Source organism: Haemaphysalis longicornis, unplaced genomic scaffold (assembly GCF_048455015.1).
Source record: "Haemaphysalis longicornis isolate Haplotype H1 unplaced genomic scaffold, Haemaphysalis longicornis Haplotype H1 scaffold_3, whole genome shotgun sequence".
In the NCBI taxonomy this organism is placed as follows: Eukaryota; Metazoa; Arthropoda; class Arachnida; order Ixodida; family Ixodidae; genus Haemaphysalis; species Haemaphysalis longicornis.
The window spans coordinates 146128712-146150411 of record NW_027526335.1 but is presented as its reverse complement, the minus strand read 5'-3'; the positions used below and the strand labels follow the sequence as shown (position 1 = coordinate 146150411).

The 21700-nt window shown below is 48.7% G+C and overlaps 1 protein-coding gene across 1 annotated transcript in view; it reads left to right on the top strand.

The window, feature by feature from the left end:
* The window catches only part of LOC144173452 (uncharacterized), a 103189-nt gene extending 85292 nt beyond the window's left edge, over positions 1-17897 (top strand). Inside the window, exon 5 of the mRNA XM_077701874.1 lies at positions 17745-17897. Coding sequence (XP_077558000.1) covers positions 17745-17822 — 78 coding nt within the window. The 3' untranslated portion in view covers positions 17823-17897. The remainder of the gene's footprint in view (positions 1-17744) is intronic.
* Positions 17898-21700: the final 3803 nt, after the last annotated feature.

The following is a 21700-nucleotide window of genomic DNA, read 5'->3' as shown; positions in this document are numbered from 1 at the left end:
GATCTGCCTAAGCAGCTTTGAGGAATCACTAACATTCATCATGCTCTCTACGTGGATGCCCTTTTCTTATGGATCACCAAAGGATCCTCCGGCACCTAACAATCCGCTTTACAAAGGGTGGACACCGTCATGAACTACCTCGCATCACGCGTTCTCACCTGTCACAACTCAAAATCAGCCCTTCTCGTCCTTCGTGCACGTATCCGCGGAGACCCCCCGAACCAACACCAAACTCTCAGGTCATGATTCACCAGGAACCCATCCCACAAGTGAAGACATTACGAATCCTGGGAGTAAGCTTCCACGCAGATGGATCTGACTCAGCAGTCCTACATCAACTACACGCCACTATATAACAACTCGCTCATATCATGTGTCGCTTATGTATGCCCAAAAACGGTCTTAAAGAACAAGGCACGAGTCCCTTGTGCAAGAGTTACTGCTCATCAGGCTTACGCATGGCACTCCCCATGTACAACTCCGACCCCAAGAACACCCCAAACCGGATGCTGTCATCCGTCGAGCGTACAAGATAGTTCAGGAACTACCGGATTTCACTTCTACCGACAAGATCCTTCAACGTGGTATAATTCACTCTCCCAGCTCATAGAAGCTCACAAAACGAGCCAGCTCTCTCGCCTTACGTTCACCCCTACAGGCCGCACAGTCTTCCAAAATATACGCCGTCCTATACCAGAACCCCATATAGCACTTCATCTGATACCACCTCCTATACGGGCCACCATCAAAGTCATCTGAACACCACGAAATATGCATGCCGCGTACAACAAAGATGTCGCAACGCTCGTGTGCGCTACCTACATAAGAAGTACTCATGGGACAACGACACCCGCTACGCCGACATCCCTCATTCGCCTTCTCATACAACCCTAGCGGTCACCGCCACCACCGGCACGATCAACACTGAGGCCACTTACCGCCACCTATCTTCATCTCCAACGAAAGTTACGGCAATAAACCTAGCAGTGCATACAGATACGTCCGACTACCTCATGATTATCACCAACACGCATTAAGCCTGTTGAAGATACCTCCTTGGAACAATTCCTCTACCCTCAAGCTTCTACAAGCCCTAGTATCACCTCCTACCGTAATCATCATTTGCACCTTAGGTCACACTTCCCTCCCCGGGAAATAAGCAGCCCCGGCTGCGGCCCGCGAACTCCACTACCGGGCAGTCCCGACGAGGCCGGCCGACTTGGACACCTCGACAGACACGCTACATCTCCTACCAGCCCCCCACTCCCATAACTTGACGCCCTATCGCCACACTCGCCGAGAACACCCTCCCCCACACCGTAAACTTACAAACGAAGAATCCCGCATCTGGCGCCGTCTCTAAAACAAATACATTCTACAACGGCACCATCCTGTCTCATTTCACCTACAACTGCCCTGACACCTGACCCCAACCACAGCGCCCCACCTTGTATTCTGCCCACACCACCCCTTCCCACTCAGCTCACCTACTCCCGAGCAGTGGGAATGCGCGCTCACCAGCTGGGACCTAACGGACCAGCAAAACCTGATCCAGCGGGCTACTCGGGCAGCGACAGCACGTGGCTACGTTGACTAAGGTGGCCTACCATCTGCTCTAAATCTGTAAAATAACTGTTTGTTCCTCCTCCAGCTTCTCCTCCTCACGCACAATCATTCATCATCATCAAAGAAAGTTGGCATTTCTTCAGGGCGTATTGACCTCCAACGGGATCACTGAAGACAATAAAGCTTCGCTTTATTGATATTTTGGGTACTGTCCGCGTAGTCCACGTGCTGTCAAAGTAGTCAGCGTGCTCTGAACAAAGAGATGGCGCCAGTAGTGCTGGTGGTGAGCTAAAATTACCCAGTTACCCAATAATGTCTGGTTTATTTTCATACTGGCAATTTTGACCTAAAGCTTCAGCATGCAAACTAAACATGCTGTTAGGCACCACACATGATATGGGTAAACATGTTGATGTTCGTCTCCCCGAAGTCCGGTGCCGATCAGGAACCCAAATCGCCCGAGCTCCGGTTGATTTGGCAGGAGGCTGGCAGGGCGATGGCGTCGAAGTTCGCGGAAATAATGTTCGAATTGACGAAGTTGAGGCGTTTGTATTCGATGAAGGAAAGTAAGAGTCTATATACATCTATTGACATAAGTATAACTGGGTCCATACGGAATAAAAAAAAAACTTCAAACTGCAGATAGACGCTAGCTGTAAGCGCGGACAAGTCACACGAGCTTCTCAGCTCCGTCTAACTCTCCTATGCTCGGAGCGTACACAAACCACTTGAGAAACGACGGCCGGGACTGCGTCCCCACCGCAGTTCTAGCCCAGTTGCCCGGTACACAGCTTTACCCTAAACTTCCCACGCGATCCTCCAGTCTACCTCTCGCTTAGGGGGCTAGGCGGAAGAGACACCTTGTCTCGCTGGGAACTGCCTAGCCGATAACTGCTCAAACAAGAACGTTCTTTAACGGTCAACTTCCGTCTTATAGCACCTCGATAGCACTATCTCTCGTGAACGCCCCTCCAGCGTCCGTACTTGCGTAGGGAAGTGCCCGAATTCACGTAAACAGCTGTCACTCAGCCATTTGCCGAATATTCAATTAGGCGCCACCACCTTCGGGTCAAAAGCCTATGCGCAGGTGAGCAAGCACGCGGCCGGGAGTACAATGTCTCCGAAGGGTGGGGGCGAAAAGCGGCGCCTAACGAAAAGCCGCCGTTCCTACTGTGGCGCGCCACAAATGGATCTCGCGGGAAAGCCGCCACGGCCGTGCGGTGAGACGATGATAATTACCCCTTCGTTTTCTGCTACGTCAACAATCCTGAGATCTGGGCGGGGCCGTCTGCATTCTTAAAGGGGATCATTCCCGCGGCATTCCCTCCATCCAGACAATCCACCTCCCTAATGCGCCGCAGATAATTGACGACGACCGCAGCGTAGTGTTGGCAAAGCTGTGCCTCCAGACAGGGCCGTGGGGATCTATCCTTTCACACACAACGCCGGGGCGCCAGGGCACTACCTCACGAGTGGACGTTACAAAATGCATATCCAATTGCTACCGGGCGGCATATTAGTGGAAACTAGTTCACGCTGAAGCTCCAAGTCATTGAACAGCGACTGCTTTTGGAAGGTTACGTAAAGTAGATATAGGTGGCACTGGCTAACGCCTAAACCGGACATGAATCCCTGTAAAGATCTATCAGCAACAAAAATTTAATGCAGGAAAATTCGCATGGAATCTTTACAAAACCCCCGCGAAGACGTGCTAAGAATAGGGAATCCTTCTCCTCAGTATGGAACACCACTCACCTGCTGCTTGGTTTTGGCTTCGACCATGTACGAATGGAGCGATCGGATAGACGCCGGCATCACAACGGGTGAGACTCAGCTTCGATTTCTGCTACGGGGAGCGTTTTTAACACAAAAGTGTTTTTTGCCGGGGTCCACGAAGACCTCATTGACGTTATATCCGTCGCGGAAATGACAACGCCAGCAGACTTTTCATGGACGCTGCTGCGCCGCTATTTGAACCACGAACTCTTTCGCCACATCGGGAGGTACGAAACTAGCTCCCGCCTGTGCTATGAACAGGTGCGTGAACAAGATTTCAAACGCACCTTACATCCTTTCCTTGAGGTGCTGCCGCCGTCAAGACAAGGCGAAGCGAAGTAGTGCATCGTGACGCCAACGAGAGCCAACAGTTTGCACCTGTATGCCAGTGCCTACGCATGCGGGGGACGCGCAGCATAAACTGCGGAGAAACCTGTAAGCAGGCTCCTATCCAACATTTTTTTCAGGAGGTGGGCACTCGCTGTAGGCTTTGACTACCGTAATTACCCGATTCTAACACGCCCCCGATTCTAACGCGCACCCGATTTTCCAGGCATAAAACCGAAAAAACTTGCACCTCCGATTGTAACGCGCAAGGAACTTTGTGAGCAAGAAAAACGAATGCGAGAGAAACGGGCGATTTATTTCCCGAAGTAATCTCACGCATCTCACTCCTCGTCGCTCTCCGAGAGCTCCTTGTCGCCTTCCGCTGACCGCAAAATCTCGTCATCGGTGCCGTCAACCGCGTTCGCGATGCCACATTTTTGAACGAACGTTCAACCATGTTCGATGGGATCGCTGCCCACGCCTCGCATGCCCATCCCGCGAGCTTCTCCAGAGGCGTACGCTTCAGCCAACCGCTCGTTGTGAACGCGTGGGAGCCGCTCGTAAGCCGCGGAAGCGGCGCACCTTCGTTGCGGCTACTGCCATTGCTGTTATCAAATGCGCAAGTGAAATAATTTGGCAATTGTGTGAACGCCGATAGAAAAGCCTAGGCGCCTAGATCCGAAAAATTGTTGCTAAAAGCAATGGCGCCATCTTGAGATGGCGATGGCGATGGGTGGAACGAAATTTCAGCTGTTTCGGCAGTTTCGGTTTTGTATCCGATTCTAACGCGCATGTGATTTTTCGGCCTATTTTTGCGCAAAAAAGGTGCGCGTAGAATCGGGTAAGTACGGTATTTGTTTGGAGAAAGCACCCATTTTCAATAAATATTTTCGTTAAAAATCGCAATATGTATATTATTTGAGTTTTTAAGGGCTATTCCGCTATTTTATATCTTTAGTTCGGGCAGTAATCTTCCAAACAAAACAATAATTTCATACGGACATTATGTCTCAACAAATTCCGCTTATAAAAATTAAACTACGTTACTCAGCCCCAAAAATAAGAGGACAAATAGCCGAAATATTTTTTTACGTTTTTACTTCTGAATATAGGAGGTTAAAAACACTGCAGCAGAAATAAAGTGGGTTGAGGTGGAGGAAAACAGATACCGGTGTCCACTTTTTCACAGTGGAGCGGTCTTGGGGCTGGGTCTGCGAAGAAGCGGCCAGGTCCTTCTTCTTCTATAAAGCACTGAAGAAATACCTGCCAGAGCCGAAGTGTGTACGATGGGCCGATGTGCGATTGTGGGTCGATCCACTCTCGGAAAGTGCGAGGTCGATGTCCGCCGAGGGACTGAAGTGATGCGTCACGGAGCGCTGCAAAAAGCATGGCAACTCCACAGGAGATGCTCGGTAGCGCCTCTTGCAGGGCATGATGGGCGCGGTGGGGTCATGTATCAGCGCGAGTTAATGAGATGCAACAGTGCTGGTGAGAGTCGTTAATAAGTCTGGGGTCGACAAAGACGTACCGCCTCTACACTCCGGAGTGTAGTGGGCGGATGTCGATAGATTTCCTTTTATTGAAGCATGCTCGAGAGCTTCACCCGACGTCTGGCTTTGAACGCTATGGGGTGGTCCTCCGCACTGTCGCCTTAAGATCGGGAGCCTAAAACACAAGTGTCCGTGCCTTTATCGTAAACGTTGCAATTACATTGCTCACGTCAACGGACTCCCTGTAGAGCGACATCAAAGCCAACCCATTCAACCGTTCCTCAACAGAGCTGTTGCGAAGGTAGGTCTTAAGGCGCTTCAACGTCGAAAAGCTTCTCTCGGCGCTGCTGTGGTGACAGGAAGTGTAGCAAGTATCCTGAGGAGAATACTGATATTTGGAAACAGGCTGGTGTTGCACTGTTTCATGGCCTTGGTCGCATACCTTGGCAGCTCTTCTGGAGGTGTTGCTTGCCACTTCTGCTTTCATATTTCCCACTCCCCCTTGATCACTCTGAGATTTTCCGATTCCATGTCCGCCATGTAGAATTGTACTGCCGGTTGTAACGACTGAAAACTGCTCTCGGCGCTGAAATTCGGTAGCACGAGTTGAAGACTCTTCAACACCCCCCTGTGACCAGTAAAGCGCTCGTTCAATGCAGACTGCAGATCATCCAAATACGGGATAAAACAAGTCCGTCTGTAATATTCTTCAGGAGAAGAGGAAGCATGGTTTTCTCTGTACTTCTGTGAAGCGATTTTTCTGGGAATCTCTGGCTAAACGCCGAATTCCCTCGCCGTTGCTTCACATGAATAGAAAATCCCCTCTAACTGATCATTGGCATCTTTTCTGATGTCACTAAGCTGTTTCAGCACCAAGTCGATATGCTTGACGGGGACGCTCATGTCGAGGAAATTGCCTTGCAGGTACTGGGACAAACGAAGCGTAAGACTCAAAAACCTTTCGCTCACTGTGAGGGAGACGAGAAAGTTGAAGCTGCACAGACGAGTGTGAAGTGCGGAAGCAGTCGCTTTTCTCCCTGTTTCACTTTCCATAAGGACTTCCAGTGACTCGACAATGTCAGGCAGCACTTCACTGAAGAGAATCACGGCTTCGTGCCGCTCAACCCACCTAGTCTCGCAGTACTTATGAAGGCGTGAAAATGCGCGAAGAAGACTCGAGGTGCTTCTTGAAAACATCGGTTCGTTCCGAGGAGCTTCTGAAATATGTGCAAACTTCGCCAATCGTTGCGAAAGCGTTTCGGATGTCGCTTACCTTAGATGCATCGTTCAAACAAAGGTTTAGCGAATTCGAAGGGCATTGCGTGCACACTGCTAAAGGATACACTTCGCGAATGAGGGCCTGCACTCCGCGAAATGAGCCAGTCATGACGGCGGCTCCATTATAGCCTTGACCTCTCATGCTATGAAGGTCTAAACCGAGGCGAACAAGCTCTGTTTTCAACATTTCCGCCAGACCTGATCCACTGAGATCTGAAACTGGTACGAAAGCGAGAAAATCTTCTTCGATCTCCATAGTTTCAAGCTCCACGTACCGTACGCAGAGGGAGAACTGTTAAGTTTGTGTCCCATCAGTTGTGCCATCGGAGAGAACGGAGAAAAATCAAGAGTTGTTCACAGCTTGAACGATTCCATCTTGAATTTGCTTGCCGATTATCGCAATCAGCTCACTTTCAATCGTCGGGTTTGTGCGGAGGGCATTTCCACCAGGCGTTTTTATGTGCTCAGCAAGAACATCATCGCCCCTCCCCCCCTCGCCCTTTAGTGTAGCAGTGCTCTGAAGTTTCCATCGTTTTTTGCGGGTTCTTCGAGTGCAAGTCTGCCACAATCTGTGTCTCCCCTAAGCGCGATTTCTTGTCGGCCACAAAAAAGTACCGTTTCAATGACTCTATGCAGCATTGCCTTGTTTTTTTCTGATTCGATCTTTGCTTGCTTGTTGAGCTGCAGACGATTGTTGTCCATTTTTCCGTGAGCCACTTGCCAAAATTAGTGTGCAGCGATCGTTGCGTCGCTGTGGTACTCTTTTTCCGCGTGGTTTTCGAATACTTCAAGGGCATTTTTTCACTTCGTGAAGGGTGAAGTCACGAGGCTCTGTGCAGTTTCGTGGGAACCTTTTCCTGTTCCGGATTTCATAGAAAATATGACGCAGACCTTGCAGAAGGCGCCTTTTTGGACGTCTGACTAAGCGAGCCACTGGAAACGTTGACACCAGTTCAACTGGAATTTTTGTCTTTTCCCGTCCTTACACAAGGAAACCTCGAAATCGTGTTTAGAACAAGGTGTCCACGTGCTCGTGTAGACACGTTCTTTTGTGTCTTCGCGATGGGTCGAGCAGCCCACGTATATTCCAATACAATTTTCTTTAGGCGGTTCATTCAGCTTCACAGGAAGTCTTACTAAACACGACAATCCCGCGACTTTCTCGTCGTGGACTACCGCAGCTGTCGGACTGGCACCCGTCCCGTCCTCTTCGGGTGACCGCCCAGGCACTGCATGCTAAAAAATATTACCGTTCGTAAGTAACAAGTAAGCTGCTCGAGTCCTCCTCAAATTATACGTCTAAAACCTAAACTTTCTGTTAATTTCAGAAGTAGACTCGGCATAAGAAATGCTGTTGCATTGTGTACGCGTTCAATTATGTTCTCGCACTTAACGGAAATTGCACAAATCGAGAAAGCTTACCTTCGGAAGCTTGTTGAAGTAGTTCATCAGTGTTGAACCTTGCTGCTTCTTTTTTGTGCTCATAATGATAAACGCAGGGAACACCACACACAAGAGGCCAAACACGCGATATATTCCGGCCCAAACACGGGCTGTACGGCGGTGCGTCTTGGCCTCCACTGCAAAGGACCTCGCCACTGAATTTGAGGCGGTGGCGCCCTGTGTCGCACCGTGTCGCATATTTTGCTTGGTGGGGGCGTAGAGAGAGAGAGAGAGAGAGAGAGAGAGAGAGAGAGAGATGAAGATCGAGAGGGAGGTAGAGAGATAGATAGATAAATAGATAGATAGCGAGAGAGAGAGAGAGAGAGAGAGAGAGAGAGGAAGATCTAGAGCGAGGTAGAGAGATAGATAGATAAATAGATAGACAGCGAGAGAGAGAGAGAGAGAGAGAGAACAACCTTGTTTAAAGGAGCCATGAAGACAAAATACAAGTTGGTGTTATTCGAAAGATTTCGTGTTTTTTAGTGCCCCCAGCGCTTGTTAGAATGCAAACGCTGCTTTATTCATTGAGAAATTAATCAATTTATGTTAAAATTTTGATTTTCCCGCTAAATCGTGTGTTTTCGTAGCTGCAATGACATCACAGACCGCCCTGCAGCCTAGGATCCCTTGATTCGCGCGTCCGCCGTACAGGGTAGAGACACGTACACGCTGGGGCCGCCATTTTGGATCGCTCGCTCGCCGCCGAAGCGAGTCATTGTATCAAAATCGCGCTAAAAGTATCGCCGCAACGCAGTTAACTGGCAAAGTTTGAATCGACGTATCTGTTTCGCGTTGCTGGGTCGCGTGGGAAACGAAACGAACAACGCGCTCAGCACGTTGACCCAATCGCAGCGGCACGGGACAGTTCAAAGGGTGTCTCCACCCTGTACGGCAGAGTTGGTATCGAGGTGTTCGCGCGTTTGTTTACGTTACTCAACCTAGATGTCGCCACCATACCATACCATGAATGCTGTACTCTGCTTAAAATCAGACGTTCTATCAGGCCTTGAAGTAAACCAGAGAACGGTAGGACGTTTGGCCTTAGGCACGCATGGAAAAACAACTAACGAAGCAGTTCAGGGAGATATGGCCTGGGCGTTGTTTGAAGTTAGAGAAGCTCAGAGTAAAATACGCTTTGAGATGAGGTTGAGGGCAATGGATCAACGAAGGTGAGCAGCTAAGGTTTTTAGGTACCTATACTTGAAAAGCGTGGACACGCAGTGGTTGAGAAAGACTAGAAGGCTAACGATGAAATACGGAAAGAACAGTGGGAAATCCAAAACAGCCAAGGTAACCAAAAAAGAGGCAAGGCAGATTGAAACGAATAAATGGAGGGAAAAAATGGAAGCTAAAACGTCGTTAGAGATGTACAGGGCTGAGAAGATGAACATCAGAAAGGAAAATTTCTTCGATAATTCCCAGGGCAGTGCTTTGCTTTTTGAGGCTAGAGCAGGTTGCCTGCGAACTAAGCGTTTTGTGGGGAAGTATTCACAAAATGGTGGGGTATGCGTGGTCTACGGAAAAGAAACAGAAACTATGCGGCACATAGTGTTAGAATGTGAGGGTATCCATCCAAATCTACATGAAGGGAATATTGGGCTTTCAGAAGCCTTAGGATTTAAGGGTATCAGAGAGGAAATTAACTTCAAGGCTGTCGAGGGGACGAAAAGAAGATTAGAATGCTGGTGGACGAAAAGCAGAGAGGGGAATATTGCCTCGGACAGTTACGACCTGTAATAGGGAAAAGAAAGTATTTCGGGCCTAATAACCTTTAGTGCCTGCCCTAAGCAGCGCTAGTATTAAACCAAGAGTGTAAAACATGGTTATATTAGTCCTTTTTGGTAAGATGACATGTCATCACCCCGCTTCAAAGGAGAAACCAATAGGAATCATCATCATCATAATCATCATCATCATCATCGCGTCGTTTTCTGCCCTTTTTTTCGTTCTGGGAGAAAATCGTTTCGTGAAACATACTGCTCGCTCGACAAATATGTTCACGTAAGACACCCGTCGCGTCAATCAATCGGCCAGTGTCGTCTGAGACAACCCCAAAGCCCCGCAGTGCTGTGCAGCTAAACAACAATAGTGCGCGCAGTACCAACAGCAGCAGTACGCAGCGGCACTTCTATGTTTACATGTGCTTTCGTAACTTACACTTACCACCATTCTTACGGCTTTAAAAAACATGTGCCCTAAATTTAAGGCAAATAGCTTGTTCGGCAGGCTTTTACTGTGCCTAATTTTTGTTTGCTTTTGCCGCCCTCCGCCAATCGCAGAGCTGTTTCGTGTGACATCATAGGTTCTGTTTCGGGAAATCAGGTAGTTGGTCGCATGGCCATTTCCTTTTTTCCTAATTATGTGGCTTATTCGACCGAAGTTTACGTTAAAATTGGTGTCAGTATGATTCTAACGAGGCAATCTTTTGAACGAACCAAACTTGTGTTTTCTCTTCATGGCTCCTTTAAGCTCAGGGATCAGGGGAGGGGGGAGGGCCGGCCAGAAGGCCGCCACGAATGCCAGGGCCTGGGTGGTCACTGTTGCGAACTGCGGTAGCTTGGACGAAGTGGACCGCGGTTGGTGTCGCGCCGGAGCACTCATGAGGACCAAGTTGAGGTAGAAAGAATGTAAAAGCATTTACATTCTTGACCAGCGTGAACAGGCAGTGCCGTAGTTCCGTCGACCTTCTCCCGCTGTTATCAAGAACGCACCCATCACAAAAGTCCATGGCGCTCATACTCTCGCCCACACTCTCACAGAGAGAAGACACGTTTCCCTCTCGCACACGTGAAGGTCGGGTTGACTCCTGTGAGGTAATCTGCCTAAGGTCGAAGCCCTTCGGACCACCGATGTTGGAGCGTCGGGAGGACATCTGGGATCCCTTCTGGTATTCTGGCGTTGGCGGCTCGTTGAACAACGGCCTTTCCAGAGTCATCAGACACACCGCAAAGTGCAGGAGAACGATGCGGGGCCCGTCCCCAAAAAAGCAGACAGGAACGTCAACCCTGCCGCCAAAAGTGAGGCGCCGCGTGAAGCCTTTGTCACTGCAGTGGTCCGGTTCCCCGCCAGTCCTCTGCGAGTTTTGTAAATAATTGTCTTCAACCATTCGGTACCTGCTCGTTTTGATTGCCTGTTGAATATAACGTGTGTGTTTGTGTAGACAGTAGTCCGGCTCATTGCTCTGCAGGCGGTCCGGCCCAAACATTCACGACAAAAGTGGCGAGCCTGCCAGGATGTTTGTATATCCTGTACAAACTGTACAAATTGTCTTCTGTATTGTATTTTGTACGTCCTGTACAAAAGGAAAAATAGTGGTTGGAAAAGTATAGCAAATGGAAAAACTAGAACTAAGTCCCGAGGGCGATTGAGTAGTCTCCTGCTATAATGTACACGGTCCCACACAGAGCCCAGAAACAGGCCTACCTAACGGGTGACGCTGAAGTGGAACGTTGCGTGGCTTTGAAAATGTCATGACGAGGTAGACGTCATGAAGAGGTAGCGTTGTCGTCGTGATCTTGTGGCTTGCTTCTCGGCGTTGCATTGGTGGAGGCCCGTCGTAGCACAGGACGACGGTTCGATGCCGCTGACTGCACCCGCACGCCCGTCGCCGCTGGAGCCGCCAAGGCGTGGGTTGGCGCAGCGTCGGGAGACTGTAGCCGAAGCGTCGTCGGCCCGCTCCGGCCCGAGCTTGTGGAGCGACGTCGCTTTCTCAGGTCGCGTCAACGCTGGCTTCGCTCTTTGTGAGCCGGGTCTCTTCCTCTGCCCCTGCCTCGATCTCTCTTCTTCCACCTCCTCTTCCTCGATCTTCTTCGGCGTCGTTGCGGGGATTGTCCTTGACTGATGACAGTCACCACCTCTTCGGAACGTTTCCGATCATTAGGCGGCATTCGGGGGCGCTTGGGTGGCCGAGAGTGCCGCCGAAAGCGGATTATGTCCAGCAGCAGCGGTACGGGTCGTCGACGCATCATTGTGTAGACGACGGGATGTTCCTCGTCAATGATGGGAGTGAGCGGAGGGGGCACTCGGTCGACGGCAGGCTTGGGTGGTCGACCCCAGGACGGCGAAGACGGCTTTCGCGACATCGCCTAGACCTGGCTTGATGCCTCCGGTCATCATACCTCCGGGTCGCGCAGCGCCTGTTGCCAGATGATTGGGACGGAAGGGGTCTGTTGCGCCCTCGCATAGAGAGTGAAGTGCTCGTCGAAGGAGCCGCAGGCAGGGCATATTTGGGGCTGAAATTACTGGTGTGGGTGGTCCGGGCGGAAGAGCCCCAGTGGCGGCAAAGTCGGTAGCGCAGCCGCCCTACTGTGTTTATCGGGCGCCGACTGTCGCGTGCGGCTTCCTGTGCTCTTTTCCAATGCCCCGGGTTGTTTACGCGGCGTAGGACACGGGCACGGAAATATATGCTCAGTTTTGCACATGCTCATCTGCTGTAGACAAATTTCTTGCCGCAGCGGGGTGCCGAAAGTCCTGCTGCTGAACAACACCCCCCTCTCCTCATAAAAAGTTCGGCGGGGGGGGGGGGGGGGGGGAGGCGGGCTTCTCTCTGGCTACGGGCCTGCCTGTAAGGCAACGACCATGGAGTAAGATCGACGCCAACTTGCGGATGTCGCGCTCGTAGCAAGGTCTGCTGCTCCTGTCACTCATCGTACCGTGTGTTCACCAAACGATTCGCTGAAAACCCGTTTGGTTTTGTTCGCACGACGGTCTTCACTGAACACCATCAGTGAACTTGACGCGGCGAATCTTCAGATCCCCAGCTATTTTGAAGCTATGATTTGCCTCGTGTGTTCCGTTTCCCAGAGGAAGGACCGCACGTTTTGTGACATTTAACTTGGCACCTGGAAAGCGGGCAAAACACTCGAAGTCACGTAAAACAACTGTGAGGCTATCTGTGTCCCGGATAACAATATTAACATCATCTGCGTGCGCAGACACTTTACCCGAGTGCGGAAAGTTAGGCAAGTTGGTCGGGCAACCGGTTTCTCCGGGCAAGGGGAGACGCCTAACTTTACGGTTGTTCACAAGTATTCGTATTAAGGGGTCTGGGCATAGGAGAAAACCAAGGGGCGACAAAGGGCATCCTTGTCTGACTCCTCTAGTAATTGCAATTTCACGCTGTACCACACTATTAAGGACCAGGTCACTAGGTAAATAACCATGCAACTATCAGAAACGCTGAGCAGATTGAGAAGGAAACCCATATGCCTGAAATGTGGTAAGCAGGTACCAATGATTAACCCTCTCAAATGCCTGTTTTTGGGCAAGAGACATGCCGGCCGGCAATACTAGTCTGGTTAGTGTAGACTAGTATGTCTAGAGCTAGGCCAAGTGCCGAAATATATTCCTGTATAGGACCGAAACCCAATGTTGGAGTGAGATCAGGTCCAACCAAATAGCTTTAATTCTGGACAACAAAAGGGAAGTTAAAACCGTGTAGTCGGCATTAAAATGTTTATTGCTCTGTAAGAACTCGGGACAGAGGGGTCTTTTCTTTCTTTCGAAAGTATTATTAGACGGCCTTTTTTAAACGAGTTTCGAAGCCTTCGATCTGCTAGGTTTGAATTTATAAGTTGCACTAAGGAATAGCCTAAATCTGCCCCGCCTCAATAGTAGAATTCCGCTGGTAAACCGTCCCGACAAGGTGTTGATCCGGTTCTTATTCCCCTTAAAATGTCGCACAGCTCGGAACAGGTTATGTATTTCAGTATTTGGGAGTACATGCGCTCTGCAAGCTGATGTGCTACCATGTGTCTTAAATCTAACTGTCGGGACTCTCTTGCAAACACCTAAAACAAAGAAAGTAACCCTGAATTTAAAAACTGATATGTATTTCGAGATGCTGTGATCCGGGCAGAGCACACACTCTATAATGCTTGGACTTTTACACGTCGCCAACACCTTCAAATTTCTAAACTAGGGTTGCAAGCACCATACATATTGCAGGCAGCGGATGGCTGCATTATTTCATTCCGTTAACGTGTGTACCGCTCCTTAAGGATGCGAATTAAAGCATTGGTTATCCATTGTATCTATAAAGAAAGGCGTTAGCTATCAATTATATCTAACTATCTGGATACGCTTGAGCGTGCTATTAAACTCAGCTGTGTTATCCAGCTGTTTGAGATCGTTGCCTCCATATGGATTTTAAACTCTATAGTAACATCTGTATAGTAACTTTGACCAGTAGGGAAGAAGACATCTCTGTTCTTAATAACAATAATGCAATGACACTTGCAGAATTCTATTATCGAAGTGGCAGGCCCCATCAAGTCGGCTTGAATAGTGTCTGCTGCAGCGCTCCCTTCAGCCTAAGGTCAAAAGTTAAGCGGACACGTGAAAAAGAGGTTTATGTAGGGAGCACCGTTCTAAACTCATAGAACCGCAGGCACTTGTCATACATGTCCCCATTATTTAGCACAAAGAAAACTGCAGGTACATTTGAAATGAAATGTATGCAATTAACCAGAAGTTCCGGCTTTCATTTAGTTATGAATGCTTATTGAGTTGGTTTTTATTATAGAAAGCGAAAAAAGTGACAGCCGGGGAAAAACCAATACGAAACAAAAGATTAGGAAAACAATGTGAGAGGTCCCAGGAGGAGTTTCGCGAGCACTGTGAAAGCAGCAATATTGAATCGCATTAGACAAACCTCTGTTCAATTCATGAAGATAGGAGTGAGACACAGAGGGTAAGATTGTCAGGAATGGCAGCAGAAAGTAGAGAAGGGCGCCTGACCTCTGTGGCAATCCACGGGTCTGCACTTCCCACAGCTTTCACGTTGATTGCAACTGCTATAATTTTTTATAGCTCCGCCCGAAACGTTTCAAAATCTGCAGCTTCCTCTACAAACAGGTGTACAAGTCGTCAGGGTACACGGCTCCTTGCGCCGGGCAAAGAAACACCCGCTGCATGCTTTTCCTCCTCATGTTAGAGTGCAGAGCACTTTAGGCGCTCTGGAAGTGGTAAGTGGAAGTGGTAAGCGAATATATTTACTTAGGGCAAGTTGTGACCCCGGATCCCAACCACGAGGCAGAAATAATTAGAAGGATAAGAATAGGTTGGAGTGCATACGGCAGACGTTCCCAGATTATGAATGGCAGCCTGCCATTGTCCCCGAAGAAGAAAGTGTATTACAGCTGCGTCTTACCGGTACTCACCTACGGGGCAGAAACTTGGAGGCTCAATAAGAGGGTTCAACTTAAATTGACAACGACTCAGCGGGCAATGGAGCGAAAGATGATAGGTGTAACATTAAGGTGCAAGAAGAGAATGGAGTGGGTCAGGGAATAAACGCGTGTTAAGGACATCTTAGTAGAAATTAAGAAGAAATGGACGTGGGCAGGGCATGTAATGCGAAGGCAAGATAACCGCTCGTCATTAAGTGTAACAGAGTGGAGCCGCAGAGAAGGCAAGCGTTGCAGGGGGCGGCAGGAAGTTAGATGGGCAGATGAGATCAAGAAGTTTGCGGAGATAAATAGGTCGCAGTTAGCACAGGACCAGGGTAATTGGAGATTAATGGGAGAGGCTTTTGCCCTTCAGTGGGCGTATATAGGCCGGTGATAATGACTTTAGGCGCGCACATTTCGTCTTATCTTGCTCGCCGGAACAAGCATATCGCCACGGCGTTATGGTGTAGCCTGTCACGGTCCTTTAACGCTGCGGCGTAACCCAGAGGCTTCAAAATCCAAGCGGTTTATACAGTCATAAGCACTCAAAAATCGTGAACCACTGGTGCTTAGCAGTGGCTTAGCTCGGCTATGCCAGGATACAAGTAGCGTGAGCTAAGGTTCAGATGGCTATTCTTAGCTTCCCTGGTTTTCTTCGATTAGCTGATTATCATGATTTCTGTTCCTTATCATCCAATCCAAATCCAATCCAAATCCAAAACTAGTTCAAGCCAAGCCAAGCCAAGCCAATCCAATCCAATCCAATCCTCGAGCTTGAGCAAAATGTGGCAGTGCAACACTAGCACGTGCACGAGATTGATTGAAACCTTTACTGGAGGAAAGGGGAGGCCCGGAGGTCGTGCATGGGGGAATGGGAAGGGAAGGGATGGGGGGTAGCAAAAGGCCTTCGTCGCACAATTGAATGTCCCTTGTTTGAGCGCTCATTTTGCGTACATGATGTTAATAAGGCTCTTCTCAGGACGGGTAGTCACCCGCAGGCTGCACTAATCTCGCAAGGTCAGTCTGTATAACATAATTGCCTAGTGTTTGCAGAAAATCGATGTGGTGATTTGGAGAGTATAGCGTGTCTGTGTCTGGAGGGACGTGAAGGAACACGTCCTGTCTTTGGATTGCGAAATGGCTGCACACCCACGTGAGGTGGTGAAGGTCAGATGATGCATTTTGTTGGCAATAAGGGCAATACGGGGGTGGGTGCCCATTCGGATCATGCTTACTGCTTCTTATCATTCAATCCAAATCCAATCCAATCCAAAATCACTCCAATGCAAGCCGATCCAATCCAATGCAAAGCAATCCGATCCTCGCGCTTGCGCTGCACGGCTCTCCAGGAGCCACGCGAAACTGAACAACCTCGGCCAGTGTAGCCAATACGATCAAATTGAAACTAAGTGACACTGTTTTTTGCGGCGTACCCCAGAGGCTTCGAACTACAAGCGGTTTATGTAGTCATAAGCGTTCTCAACTCGTGAAATGCTGGTTCTTGTCATATATCTTCCCGTTTAGCGCAAAGAAATCTATAGGTACGTTTGAGGAAAAATATACGTAATTAACCGCAGCGCCCGCATACGGTTAGTTTAGGGCGCCCGTTGGGTTGGCTTTTACGATAGCAAATGCAAAATGTGGGAGTGCAACGCCGGCACGTGTGGGGAGAAAAGCACAAAGAGAACAGAACTCCCGCTGTGCAGTTTCAGGCAGGGGGCGCGGGAGCTCTGCGAAGGCGGGAAATTCGAATGGCATGGGGTGGTAGCAGTAAGCTGATAACGGCGGTACAGCCCATTATAGCGAATCACTGCTCTGCACTTCCTACAGCATTCACATTCAGTGGAACTGCTTCAAGTTTTTCCCTTGGGTGCAGAACAGCATGCCATCGCCTATAATACTGCGTATTCGTTCTCATATTGACCACAAATGTTTTCGAATTGGCCAAATTAAAAAGTATGCTTAGGCTCTTCTATTATTTAGGCCATTTTAGCGACTACAGATTATCACCGTAAAGACTGCTCAATAGCTTTTTTAACAGATCCGTGGAGGAAGGTTCCCGTATACGTCAGGGAAATCTCTCGAATGTAACTGGACCGGAACGAGACGAATTAAATAAAGCTTCTGATCCCGAAAACCACTGCACGACCTCTGATTCAAAGCCGTTTAAAATATTCCCTTGAATCAAAAGCTAATAGTACGAACTTTTGCTATTTTGCACTCGACGTGTGAAATTAGGTTTCCAGGAAGCCCTTATCATTGTCTAAAGTTTGGAGGGGCTTCTTCAGTGTGTGAAAATACCTTTACCGACGGACTGCTCTGTGCAAAATATTGCCCAGTTTTATTTTGCTGACACTATCATTTAAAAACCAGTAGCATTTTGTTTCAAACAAGAATAAAATAATAATACCTTACTATCGCCATGTTTCCGTACGCCAGTATAATGTGCACGAGAGCATATCACTAAAGGCCTCATCCCCCGTTGTTGTGCTTATTCCAGTGGTTTTTATTTAGCATGTTTCATGAGGGTATTCACCCAGCGCACTTTTCCTAACTTTTAGTGTATAACCGTCCTCTACTGGTTGTCCCTACTATTTTATTTACTTCATTCGCCGCGTGATTTCAGTGTAAATAGTCCTTGTAGCCAGAAAACCACCTTTCATTAAAATGGTGATTATTTAACTTCTCTCTACAGGAAAAGGTCGTAAAAGGTAGGGAGAAAGAGTTAAGACAATCTCTTGAGGAATGCACAAGAAGCCTACAACGAGCATAATGCTCTCTTCGTGGGGATCACCAAGATTGCAAGCGCCTCAGCGACCTCTTTGCGGCTGTGGAGTTTAAATAAAAATACAGAAGTAATTGACGTTTCAGTGAATGTCATTTCAAGAGTTCGGTTTTATAATTTAGACATAAATACTGCATGTTAATTTGGTGGTAGGAATCTGTTAATCTGATGGTTAGTAAACCCACGGCTGCTAGATGAAAACAAGGTTGCCATAGAGCAGCGCTGGTAAGCCAAACAATGACTTACGCAATTTTTCGCCTGCCTTAAGCGAAATTTTTAATGACGCCTGCAGCCTCAAAATAGCTTCTTCTTCTTTTACGATCACTGCGCTGCCAGAAAAAATACAGTAGAAACTCGTTTTTATGTTTGCAAGAAATGTGAGGTAGAAACTAACTTTCCCGGGAAACGTATAATGCGCCGCATTAAAAAATGTAATACAGAGACAAACATGAGCGTTTATCGCCTGTTTTCACTTGTAGATGTGCGGTAGCCCTTAGGGAGCAAGAGCCCTTTTTCTAATCATTGCGGACATTTATGTACGCACTGAGAATGACCTTTTTGCGAAAGTAACTCCGCAACTCTTTCAAGCCGGCTACGGCCTGAACATATGTGGTCGCTCAAGACGCCATCTCTTCGTTCCCGTCATCGCCGCCATCTTTCTTGGACGCTTCGTCCAGGCCGGCGCTGCTTCACTGCGTGACTCCGCAACAATTTCTTCCAAGGTTAGCGTTTCGCACGTCGCTCCGAAGCGCGTCTCCGTGACGTCGGTTTGGGGGTTCCCGCATTTGTCGTCTGCTTCACTCGCATTCGCTCTCCCTGCTGCTTCTCTACTCTCGGTATACTTTTGATGCTTGTCCGCATCAGATCTTGGGTGTGCTTAACTTTGTAGAGTATAAAAGACGTGAAATTGCACACACAAGTTCAAGGCGTTATTTAACGCATAGTTTTGGATACCACCCCGGAAGAAACATTGCCGGCGTAACACCATTTCTTGCGACTCCGGTCCTGTGCGAAACGTGAAGACCCAGAGCTAGGCGTCTGCTTCTGTATTCAGCAATCTTTCTAACAAAGGGTACAGCCAGCTGCTAATACCCGCAACAGACAAATTCCAGGCCTTTGGGGCTGCGGCTTTGGCAGGAGGTATTAAGATTCCCGGTAATCGTATGTTAGGTAAAATATTTTTTTCAACCTTGCCGAATGCTCGAAAAAACTGTATCACACCACTTTACGTTGTCGTGGCATGAAAGTACACCGACATACATTGTGGGCCGCCGAAAAAGTAGGTTCAGTTCCAATTAACCTACTGTTTGTAGGCGCGTGCTGGTATTGTACCAGGCTTCTAACCAGTACGGACGCTTACTGAGCAAAACGAGTCACGTCTACGGTGAAAATACAGTAACACTATGTTTGTTCAGACAAGTAGGGATATTTAGGTACATTTCCCAACCATATCTTCCCAATATTTAGATGTGCGTTATTGTAAAACTGCACTCAAGAGGGGGAGGTACAGGAGAAATCTTTAACGGTAATATCAAGCTGGTTAATGGACGGGGTGCTAAGTACAAGACGAGCGACTAATAGTACTTTTTTAATTTATAGAACGCCATATTGAGTAGGCCAGGATTTGTTCTCTACGACTGGAAGGGTTGGAAAATTACAAAAAGCTGCTTGGACTTATTGAGCAGTTTCCATTATTGGCATACTGGAAACCACCACGTATACTATTTATTGCGTTCGTCAGGGAATATATCAAGCCTTCAACACAGTAATCATGTCATAACTGTTCATGTTGATAGCCGGTTCGTTATGATAACGATGCGATAGAAATTCGGAGCACAAAACCGGCCTTCGAGTACTCTGGAGAACGCTGTCTGCGCCGTTTCGCGGTGGCTTAGTACAGATCTTCTCATTGCATTTGCATATGAACAGACAACGCACGCTGCAGATCTGCACTTTCATGCACGCAGACACAACGAAAGCGAATTGATGAACAAGGTACAGGATGTCTTAAAGCCTGAAGAAAACATCCACACGACCTTTGTGAGCCTTCAAAATATCACCAAACTTCTTGATAAGCTGTTTGTGATGGTGCAGAAAAATGTATGCGGGGGAACTGAAAAAAAAAACATTAATCTGATACAAGTCAACAAGGAAGGAAGGAAGAATGAAAGTTACCCTGGCTAGAGCCTAGTTAGCTATCCTGCACGTGGGAAAGGGGAAGTGGGAAAAAAAGAGAGAGGAAAAAAAGAGGAAAAGTTGGACCAGACACGTATGCCCAGCACTGAAGCACTGACAGTGATTGACACCGGAGGCTCCTAGTCTATAGCCTAGTGTTCCAGTTCGTCGTCCGTAGAAAACGTAATAGTTCCTTAGTCGCCTTCGGAGGGGATGACTGAGAAGGCCAGTGGGACAGAATCTTCTGCTCCGAAAATGGCCGCCGAGAGTCTAAGTTCCTCAGTGCTGATGACAGCTTCTTCCTTGCAGGCGAGTAGCGTGGGCACTCGCATAAAACGTGGCGTATCGTGTCCGATGTGCCGCACGTTTCGCACTCCGCCCTTGCTGCCATTCCTATTAAAGGGGTCCTGAAATAGCTTCCGCCGATGCATGGATGTACATGTAACCAAATAAGACAATGTATTAGCAATCTCCTCCCGCAAGAATTTTGTTAAAGCGATGAGTATTAGCTGAGAAATCGTAAATCAGAAACCGCGTATTATCGTCGCGTCGCGTTTCCTCCTCCTTTCGCTGTTGATGGCGCGGGAGCCTTCCCTCCCATGATGCTGCGCGCTTCAGCGGTGACGTACTTCGGCTATGGCGCTCCGCATACTGTTGTCTGGTACGGGCAAGCTTTGTTGACACCATGAATCCCGCACTCCGCTCAAGGCTGGAAAAGCAAACGAAAAATCTGGCCGCATTTGTGCGGCGGCCTGGCCTTGCCCTTTCGCGGTATGGGTTGCTGCAGGGCAGCAGGTGACTTTTAATCGGCGGCGAACTCGCAGCCGCTCGGGGTGGATCGTGCGCTCGTTCTCTTTGATGCACCGACACTGTTTATCCAAAAAGCGCCGTATCAGATGTGGCCCCGCTGGTGCCGGGTCTTAGTTTGCGGTGGTGGTAATTCCTGCCGGCGGCATGTGAAAAAGACATTTTAAACCGATACAGAACCCGTGCACAAAACGCGTCAATCATGTGACCAGTTAAGCGTTGGGCGACGCGTGGTGGAGAGCGGCAACGTTGGCAAAACATGCTCCGGCGCGGCTCTGAGCTTTCTAGTGCTGGAGCGAGCGCCATTGCTTTGACAATCTCAAACATCGGTTGCCTTGGCAACAAGGCACAAACCTCCCCAGAAGTCAGTTATGGTTGCGTGATCCCAGTTCAGATCGGGGCCCCACCTCGCGACATGTGGGCACTGTAGGCGTACCACTCACTCCCATTGGGAAGTGTGAGATACGTTTGACAATACAGGAGGCGATGGTGTGTGTGTTGTGGACGCCTTTGTTTCGCGATGAAATGCTACGTTGTGCTTCTGCAGGTAGATAATGCTTCCCATGGTCTGGATTATCTTTCTCGAGCGACGTACGACTCAACCTCGCATGGGGTATGTGCAGTGTGCGTGGCTAAAAGCCATCTCGGCTTGCGCGCCAGAGTTAAGTGACTTGCTGTTCGTCCCCGCAAACCGCGCTCGAGGTGAGTGCCGAATTTACGAGGGGCTGGAGGAGGCAACCTATCGCGTGTCAATCGCGGTTCAGACTTGCAACGCATGTTGTGACGTTGGGTTCGTTCGAAACGCATCTCTGGATTGTATTGAAGTGGAATAAAATGTATCCGTCAAACCCTGGCATTCGGCTCAGGGCGTTCTCTGCGATTGC